This window comes from Galeopterus variegatus, unplaced genomic scaffold (assembly GCF_000696425.1).
Source record: "Galeopterus variegatus unplaced genomic scaffold, G_variegatus-3.0.2 Scaffold1633, whole genome shotgun sequence".
NCBI classification, from domain to species: Eukaryota; Metazoa; Chordata; class Mammalia; order Dermoptera; family Cynocephalidae; genus Galeopterus; species Galeopterus variegatus.
Genome location: NW_007727744.1, coordinates 307,074 through 317,481, shown reverse-complemented (window position 1 = coordinate 317,481; position 10,408 = coordinate 307,074). Strand labels below are relative to the sequence as shown.

The 10,408-nt window shown below is 43.6% G+C and overlaps 1 protein-coding gene across 1 annotated transcript in view; it reads right to left on the bottom strand.

The window, feature by feature from the left end:
- Positions 1–877: 877 nt before the first annotated feature.
- LOC103594838 (nuclear receptor coactivator 5-like) overlaps positions 878–10,408 on the bottom strand; it is a 14,173-nt gene continuing 4,642 nt past the window's right edge. Inside the window, exons 2-5 of the mRNA XM_008578117.1 lie at positions 10,067–10,342; positions 9,111–9,308; positions 3,876–4,019; positions 878–1,214 (exon numbers count right to left, since the gene is read on the bottom strand). Of these exons, the coding sequence (XP_008576339.1) occupies positions 1,156–1,214; positions 3,876–4,019; positions 9,111–9,308; positions 10,067–10,342 (677 nt within the window). The 3' untranslated portion in view covers positions 878–1,155. The remainder of the gene's footprint in view (positions 1,215–3,875; positions 4,020–9,110; positions 9,309–10,066; positions 10,343–10,408) is intronic.

Genomic DNA, 10,408 nt, shown 5'->3' with positions numbered 1-10,408 from the left:
TCTAGACCGAACTTCCAGGATACAGAAAATACAGGGAACAGAGGAATAGTTAAGCAACACATGAGGAAACGATCAGACAAATCCCAATGTAGGATATTCTACAAGACAACTGGCTTGAACTCAAAGTCAGTATCATGAGGGAAAAAATAAAGAGGTAAGAAGATTGATTTACATGAAAGGAAACTAAAGACATAAAAGTCAAATGCAATGCATAAACCTTAATTAAATCCTTGTTAAAAAAAATAAAAGTCATAAAGGCATTCTTGGGACAACTGGGGAAATTCAAATATTGGAACTATATATTAGATATTACAGACCTATTTTTAATTTTATGGTGTGATAATAATATCATAATTATGTAGGACTATGTTCCCATTCTTAGGAGATGCATGCTAAGGTATTTAAAAGTGAGATATAATAAACTCTGCAATTACCTTCATGGTTGAGAAAAAATTATATTTACATAGACATATGTACATTAAAAAAATAGCAGAATGTTAATTGTTCAATCTAGATACAGGATATGAGGGTGTTCCCTACAGTACTTATTCAAATTTCTTAATATTTAAAATGCTTCACAGTAAAAAAGTAGAAAAAGAGGCCTAAATGCGACATAGTATACAGAATAGGACCGTGGAACAGCAAAATGACATGAGTGGAAAAATTGGTGAAATCTGAATAAAGTATGCAGTATAGTTAAAATTACCATACTAATGTTAATTTCTTAATTTTGACAAATGTACCATGATTATATAAGATGTTAACATTCAGGGGTAGCTGAATATATAGTATAGGGAACTCCCTATACTATAGTTGTAAATTTTCTGTAAATCCAAAATTATTCCAAAATAAAAAGGGGACAACCAATATGTAAAAGCTAGAAGTTTTTATTGTATTTTAATATGCATATAATCGAACAACTTCAAGGTCCAATGTCTATAACAATGACCTTCCACAAATATCTACTTTGGCACCAAAAAACTCCAAAGGTGAAAAAGTTTCCATGGGACCATGGATCAAACAGAGGGGAACCATATCTGTACCAACGGCCTGGACGTGAGTACTACAGGCCAGGCAGGGGCCTTATCATTGCAGGAGGGTGAAGCTGCCATCTGGGCATCAGCCACATTGTTCTCCAGGCTCAGTGGAGCTCCCTTACTTCAGCAAAGACACAGGTTGAACTGCCCGCTTGGGCAGCACTGACTGCAAAAGAACTGCAAAGAGAAGGAACACAGCACTGTCAATTCATGTCCAAGCACCCAGCTCGACCCAAGTCCCCTAGCCACACCAGCCTTTGCAGGCAGAATAAGATTAACCAAGCTGCAGCATCAGCACAGATACCAGTGCACATCTCTAAAGATTTTCATTCATATGACCTCATTTAATCTTGGTGACAGCCCTCATTTTACAGAGGAGGAGTATGGGACATCTACCCCACACCCTCTCTCAATGAGTCATTAACACTTTTCACCTGAAGGTCCCCCTCTAAAAGCAGGAAGTCATGCTGCCCCTCCTCCAAGGCCCGCTTGCCCATTAAGCTTTGGTGGCTTCACCCAGACCCTCACTAACCATGATCACTCCTTCCCTCTGAACTTCTACAGCCCTTACACTGTGATGAATCAGACAGGTGAGTGATATGAAAATGCTTTTGGCCTTTTGTCAAAGGGGAGCTGTGGATGGAAGGATATGATTGAAATCGAAGAAAAAAATCTAAGACTTCTTTTAAAGCAACATCAACTTGATAATATTTATGTGCCATTGAGACTGCGTGGTGGTTAAAAGCACAGGCATAGGGTCACATGGCCAGTGTGCAGTCTTGGCTCCACCAGGTACTACTGTGTGACCTTGGGCAGGTTAATGTCCTCTGTGTTGTAGGTGAGTCATCTAGAAGATGGAGGTCATCGCAGTACCTAGCTCACAGGTTGTTATAAGGACTAAATGAAGTTATGTCAATGCCTAGCACATAATGGGAACTCAGTGCATGCTAACTATTACTGGTACATCTTGTACAGGCATGCTTCTGGTTTCCGTCTTTGTTTTTTAAAACGGTTTCCCCCAAATATTAGTCCTAGAATTTAGGGGCTGTGAGGGCCCTCAGAAACTATGGAGGCCCATCTTAGGGTTAAGGAAAATTCTTCAAATTTCCCAAAGGGTGGTTATGTGACTCCAGTCTGTCAAGTGAAGATCTTCAAAACTAGATTATCTGGGGCCCTGGGAGGGTGGCAATCACTGACCTATGTTTCTTCCATATCTTGCCACCATTTTGTAGTGTATAGCCTTTATATCACAACCACAGCAACATATATTTCCTGGAAGTATGTTTGACTAAAAAATAGAGGACTGAAACTTTATAACGGTATTAAGTATAATGAAAAATGTTGTTTTCATGAAGAACAGAGAGGACAAAGGCCCACTTACCTAATAGTTGGGACTTCAGACTCAAGTCTCAAAACAGAACTCAAGTGAACTAAGAGGAAGTCTGGGTAGTCCCTTTCTCTAGGCTTCATAGGCCTGAATGACTGCAAATAAAGTCAGAAAGATGCTTGCTTGGCCACCTTCTACCCCAAGCCAGACTGCAGTCTCAACTGTTACCAGCGCCCTGGGAGACTAGCCAAAGAAGGTCTGCCCTTGTGCCTTGGGGGGCGGGGTCAGCTTGGAGGCCTCTGGCCTCATCTCCTCAGTAGGGAAGGCAGCATCTGAGAAGATGAGAGCTGGCCAGGTCTGTGCTGGGAAGGAAGACAGAAAGCCTCTATTCCTGTGCAGGTTCCGACCCAGGGCTGGGTATCAATCTGTCGGTACCTTAAATATGGCAGATCAGTCCCCTGTCCTCCTCCCAGGGAGAGGACGAGCTGTGTGCTTCCCTGAGCCAAGCAGAAATTGGGCATACACACCTCCAAACAACTGTAGGGATTCACAGGCACATGATTAAATGACAGGCACCCTCATTAGAAGAAACTCCCTTTGCCAACTGCTTGTAATCCTTCTGAATCAGTCAAGAAGTTTCTAATATTGTTGGCATACCATTAACACCTCCCGGACCCTTAGTAATCCCCATTTTTAACCAGCAGATAGCAAGCCTTAAGCTTAAGAGACAGACAGGCAAAAATATCTGGCTGGAATTTAGTAATACTGCTGTGTGTTTGTGTGTGTGTGTGTGTGTGTGTGTGTGTGTGTGTGTGTTTATGGTTATCTTCTATTTTACAACACTTAATAATGATATCCATTTATGAAAGAGATACAATTATTTCCTCTTCATAGTACATTTGCAACTTTAAAGAAGAGGAGGGAGGGAAGAAAAGACTAAGAAATAATAGATTTCTACCTGTAAAAGTATAATACGGGCCGGCCCGGTGGCGCACTGCTACAGTGCGCCGCTTGGGAGCGCGGCGGTGCTCCCGCCAAGGGTTCGGATCCCACATACAGACCGGTTCCCGCTCACTGGCTGAGCGAGGTGCAGGGGCAACACCGAGGGTTGCGATCCCGTTGCCGGTCCAGTCCGGTACAGGCGCGACACTGAGGGTTGCGATCCGTTGCCGGACACGAAAAAAGACAAAAAGGAAAAAAAAAAAAGTATAATACACCTTGCTACCTATTGCTAGAGCTTCCTGATACCCTCAATAGCCTGCAACTGTGCTGTGCGTTATGGTAGCCACAAGCCGCATGTGATTATGGTCATTTAAATTAACTAAAAATGAACTTAAATTGAAAATTCAGTTCCTCAGTCATATTATCCATACTTCAAGTGCTCAGTAGCCATATGTGGCTAATGGCTACTGTACTGGACAGCACAACTGTAGAACACTCCCATCATCACAGAAAGTTCTATTGGACAGCACTAACCTAGAATGCCCCTCACAGCTCACCTCGCTACTCACCTGGTGGTGGTCCTAAAAGGCCAGGCTTCTCTCCAAGTAGTGGACGCTTGGTAGGCTTGGGAAAGGGGCATCCCAAAGGAGCAGGCATCTTGGAGGGGCCTGCTAGAGGCAGGGGAGGGGGAAACAGACTGGGGTTGACCAGGCCTGCAGAAAACAAAAATCAAAATGTAACAGGAAGACACACAATGAACCCAGTTCTAGTTGTACTCCCCAAAATGATCTTTCTTCATTTTTAGAAAGGGGCTAAGCAGGGAGTGACCTGCCACTTACACTGGGCTCACCCTTAGCTCCTAAAAGCTCTACCAAGTCTTCTTTGGACCCAGACAGATTCTCAGTGGTCTAGTCTGGGGGTCAGCAAACTACAGTCCAGGGACCAAATCACACCTTCTAGCTGGTTATGGCCTTTGAGCTAAGAATGATTATCTCATTTTTAAATGGATGCATTTTATTTTATTTTACTTTTATTTATTTATTTTTTTGTCCTTTTTGAGACCGGCCGCACCGCGCTCAGCCAGTGAGCACACCGGCCATCCCCATATAGGAGCCGAACCCGCGGCGGGAGCGCTACTGCGCTCCCAGCGCCGCACTCTCCCGAGTGCGCCACAGGCTCGGCCCTTAAATGGATGCATTTTAAACAGTTATGTAAGCATGTACATAACATCATTGGTTTTGCTTCTTGACCCACAAAGCCTAAAATATTGACTACCTGGCCCTTTAAAAAAAAGTTTGCACACCCTAGTCTAGTCCGAGCCTGTCCTAACATCCTGGTCTTACACCTCACCTTCTCACAAGTGGGTTTGGTCCTAAAAATTCTGTTTTTAAGCTATTTTGACACTAGGAATACGTCTTCTGAAACATCAAATGCAGTGAGGGTCTCAGACAGGTCATAAAGCTAACCTATAACATACCTGAGGTATTCCGTTCCTCAGAGGCTAACATCCATCCATGTATCCATCCATCCAGATCAGTGGCTTAGACATTGCCCACAGAGGCCTGGCCCACTGTCCAGCACCCTGTCATGTGTCTCTTGGACAGGAAGGCTGCACAGCCCTCGCCCTGCTGCATAGGACATTTCCTTGCCATTCTTGCCAAGGTCCCGAAGCAAGCACCTGGCCCTTTGTGAAGGTCTGAGTTTTGTTTTTAAACTAATGGCAAGGATGGGAAGCAAATCAGAGCACAAAGATTTCTTTCTGAACTTTCTCCCCATTATTCACTCACTTCTCACAGGAAAAAACCAAGTGGTCACGATGGGTCTGTGGGTGAACCAAGAAGGGGACTGCTGTAGCAGACACACCCCACATGAGTGAGGCTCTGGAGACAGCTGGGAGTTGGGGTGGGCTGAGCCCTGAGGCCAGGGAGCAAGGGTGAGCGCAGCAGAAGGAAGGGAAAGAACACAGGCGAGGCAGAAGGAAGCACAGGCTATGATGGGACAGAGAAGACGCAGAACTAGACTGTCACTCATCCCAAAAGTCAATAGGTCAAAAGAAGAGTGGACCCAGAAATATTCACCCCTAGGGGTGTGGATTTTCAGCACAGACTAACCTTGACAATAAAAGATATGCACATGTACAGATACCAAAGCAAGAGGGCACATTCCCTCTATTTTGATCTACAATAATGGCCAAAGTAGAAATGTTGTGTTCATGGGAAATATTTTTAGTGAAAATAACCGCTGCTCACATAAAAGGTCAAAGCAATATTTGAGTCTTATTCACTATCTTACTTCATTTTTTGTTGCTTATAAAAGAACACCTGAAACTGGGTAATTTATAAAGAAAATGTATTTCTTACAGTTTTGGAGGCTAACAAGTCCAAGGTTGAGGAGGCACATCTGATGAGGTGAGGGCCTTTTTGCTGGTGGGGACTCTACAGAGTCTCAACACAGCACAGGACATCACATAGTGAGGGGGCTAAGGGTGCTTGCTCAGGTCTCTCTTCGTCTTATAAAGCCACCAGTCCCACTCCCATGATAACCCATTAATCCACTAATCTATGCATGGGTTAATCCCTTCTTAATCACCTCTTAAAGTCCCCACCTTTCAAATATCATAGTCGGATTTCCTACTCTCTTAATACTATTACAATGGGGACTAAGTTTCAACATGAGTTTTGGAGGGGACAAACATTCAAACCATAGCATTCCACCCCTGGATCCCCAAAACTCATGTCCTTCTCACATACAAATGCATTCCATCCCCATAGCCCGAAAGTCTTAATTTCTTTCAGCATCAACTCAAAAGGACAAAATCCAAAGTCTTGTATGTGAGCCCTTGAAATAAAAACAAGTTATATACCTCCAACATACAATTGTTGGACAGGCATAGGTTACACATTCCCATTCCAAAAGGAGAAACAGGCCAGAAGGGGTAAAGGGCTCCAAGTAAGTCTGAAACCCAGCAGGGCAGACATTAAATCTTAAATCTGGAAAATAATCTCCCTCGACTCCATGTCAAGCATCCTCTGCACACTGTGTGGGGGTTGTGCCCCCAAGGCCTGAGGCAGCCCTGCCCCCAGAGCTTTGCTAGACTCAGCCCATGCTTCAGCTCTCTTCTCAGCATGGAGTGTCATGACTAGAGCTCTCCCAGGCTGGCATTGCATGCTGGTAGCTCTACAGTTCTGGAGTCTCAGTGGCAGTCCCACCCCAGCAGCTCCACCAGGCACTGACCTGATTGAAACCCTCTGTGGCAGCTCCACATTCCCATTCCCTCCATATTCCTATTCAGCATTGCTCTAGTGGAGGATCTCTGTGGTGGCTCCACCCCTGTGACAAACCTCTTCCTGGGTCCCCAGGCTTTTCTGTACATCCTTTGAAATCTTGGTGGAGGCTGCCATGCCTCCACAGCTCTTGCAATCTGCAACTATGCAGACTTAACACCATGAGGACACCACCAAGGCTTACAGCTGGTATTTTCTAGGGTAGCAGGTCAAGCCACACATGGGGCCATTTGAGCCACAGCTTGGACAGCCAAGGAGCACTGCACTGGAATGTAGGGAGCAGAAACCCAAGGTGGCCCTGGGTAGCTAGCCTGTGGAGGGCACCCTCAGCACCTCCCCCAAAACATTCTGCCCTCCTAGGCCTCTGGGTCTGTGATGGGAAGGGCAGCCTCAAAGATCTGTGAAATGCCTTCATGGTTTTTCTTCTATTCTCTTGGTGATCCTTTCTCTCTGTACTAATCTCCTTAGCAAATTGTCACTGGGCTACACCCTTGATTTCCTTTCCTGAATACCCTTTTTCACTCTTTACAAGGCTAGACTGAGAGTTTTCCGAATCTTTCCGCTTTGCTTCCCTTTTGATTATAAATTCCCTCTTTAAGTCATTTTTCCCTCTTGCAGCTTAATATAAGCAGTTAAAAGTAGCCATGCAGCAGCCTGATTGTTTTGCTGTTTAAATATTTTTTCCACCAGATACTCTAGTTCATTGCTCTTAAGCTCTGCATTCTATAAAACCCTTGGTAATATACACAGTTCAGCCAAGTTCTTTGCTAATTTATAACAAAGATGGCCTTTACTCCAGGTTCCAATATCTTGTTTCTCAGTTCCAACTGAGACCTCATCAGAATGACCCTTACTGTCTACATTTCTGTCAGCATTCTGGTCACAACCATATAGATAATCTCCAAGAAGTTCTAGACTCTTTCTAGTCTCTTTGTCTTCTGAGCCCTCACCAGAATTGCCCTTAATGCTCTATTTACCGCATTCTAGGATTTTTCTAGCCTGTTCCTCCAAATCCTTCCAGCCTCTACCCGTTACCCAGTTCCAAAGCTGCTTCCATATTTTCGAGTATTCATTATTAGCAACAGCCCCACTTCTCAGTACCAACTTTCTATCTTAGTCCACTTTCTGTTGCTTGTAAGACAATACCTGAAACTAGGTAATTTATAAAGGAAAAAAAATTTTTTCTTAAGGTTCTAGAAGCTGGGAATTCCAAGGTTATGGGGGTGCGTCTGGTGAGGGCATTCTTGCTGGTGGGAACTCTCTGCAGAATCCCAAGGTGGTGCAGGGCATTGTTTGGCAAGGGAACTAAGTATTCTTGCTCAGGTCTCTCTTCCTCTTCTTATAAATCCACCAGTTCCACACCCATGATAAACTATTGATCATTATCCCATTAATCCATGAATGGACTAATCCCTTCATAAGGGCAGAGTCCTCATGGCCCAACCACCTATTAAAGGCCCCACCTTTCAAATACCATAGTCAGATTTCCCACCCTCTTAATACTGTTACAATGGGGATTAAGTTTCAGCATGAGTTTTGGAGAGGACAAACATTCAAACCATAGCATGCACAAAGGTATACCCAAGTCTAAATTTTATGTAGGGTCCAGGTGAAAAAGCCACCTTCCCCCAAGCACTTCACTGGCAACTTCCTTTGTAACATGGCAGATTGAAAACATGCTCTCATCCAGTTCCTTCCCACTACCACTGCCAGTACACAAGAAGAACAGGAGAGGAGACAAGAGTGTATGAGAGATGCCAATAAATATTAGGAAGATGAAGACCAGAGAGAATAGTAAGTGGAAGAAGCTACACCCTGGATGCCTACAGAGGGTGCTAGAACTCTTTACCCTCAAGAGCCAAAACAGCCTCAGACACTGGGAGCACCGATTCCCACCGAGGTATAAGTATGACACGAGGCTGGAAACTAAGCTTGACTGGATGTCTATACTCCAAGTGTTGAGACTCCACTCAAGCCTGCTCCCAAAGGTAAGAGATGGCTGTCTGAGGAGCTCATTTGAACAACAGGATCCAATTATGCCTGAAGTTATTCAACTCCTGGAATTGCCAGTTAGGGGAGCCCATGAAGTCTTTCTCTTGTTTTAAGCAAATCTGAGTTGGGTTCCCATCACACAGATGGGGTTCCCATCACACAGTTGGGTTCCCTCATTTTACACAGATGTCACTACCAGAAAAAAAAAATTAAAAAGCCTCAAAAACACTGTTGAATTCAGAATGCTTATTATGAGAACTCAGTTTATGTGGCTATAACTGTGGCCAAAAGCCTTGGTAGAACAATTCCTCTAAACTTCTCCCTGTAATAAAACTTAGGTGGCTCATTCAAGAGAAATGCACCCACTAAAGCCGAAACTGTGTCTTCCAGTCTTCTGAAATCATAACATTCATCAAAAATAGGACAACACACACTGCCATTGCTCTAAACTGTCTTGCCTTCTCAGGAGAGCTCTCACAAAAGCAGAAGAGCTACTAATCTATCTTGTTCCTAGAGGGAAGTACTGACCTGGAAGGGGAAGGAGACCTCTTCTCGGCCTATCACCTAACAAACCGGACTTGACAGGAACTGGGGGAGCAGCATTTAGCAAGGACTTCTTGCCAGGGGTTGGAAGAAGTGGAGGTGGTCTGCCCACAATGGGGGTATTATTCCTGCTTTGAAATGAGGAACGATCACTGCCGGCTGAAGGATCTGGCATCTCAAACCCTGGAAAAAGGGAGAAAACAAATGGTCACCAGAAGTCTGTAGTCAAGGCCAGCAAGTTACACAAAGAACAGCTCAGGCTGTTCGAGAAAGTTCATCACTTTTACTGACATAGAGATTTCTGTAATCAAAAAGAAACAAAAACTGTTGTGTTTTAAGCTTACAGGTTCCGCCCACCCTGAGAAAGTGAGTATAATGAAATTGTACAAAAATAAAATGCATTCTACATTTCATAAGATGAACAATTTCTTTAAAGCTTTAACACAGTCTTATAAACACAGCTACTTTTCTTAAAGGGACAAGTGACTATGTCTTCCTCACCTATTTAACCTAAAACGAACAAAATAGAAAGTTGCTCCTTTAACGAGTTCAACTTGGAACTGGAATGTTCTTTAACATCTTCAAGATTAGGAACTATTTCTTCATGATTACCATATACTTAAAAGTCATCTTTCAAATGTCTCAATTAACAAAAAACTGAAACCTAGAACCAGGAAAATAAACTGATAGGGAAAAGAACTATTTCCTACAAGTCCATCTATATATAGAGGTCATTTTATTTACACATTAAAAATCTGGCTCAAAAGAAAATTCGGCTTCTGGAACACATTCAAATCAGACACCTTTGTGTTACCTACATGTCACAGAAGCATATTCTCTCACTAAATGAAATATGTTTAGTTTTCTTCCATATGTGGATTTACGGAAAGAGGATTTTCTGGGATTTAAAATGTGAAAATAAAGGGGACAATGCCAAATACCTTCCAGTTGTCCTTTCCTGGTCTTCAGGTAGTCAATGATCAGGCTCAGCTCATCACTGTACAAATGTTTTCCCTCGCTTAACAGGAACAGAAGATGCAGAATGCCCAACGGAACGGAGTAGCTAGTGAGGCACTCCCGTGCCAGGAAGTCATCTACCAGATCTCCAGCCCTCTGAGAAATCCCAGCGCATTCCTGCTGCTCCTGCTTAGTCAAAAACCTCCTAAATTCTTCCTCCAGAAGCACCAGTGCATCCTCCAGGGGTATATGACGATATACTAGGGACAAGAAAGAGCCTGCTTTATCATATGGGTGCCCTGATTTTTTAAAAAGCACACAAAAAA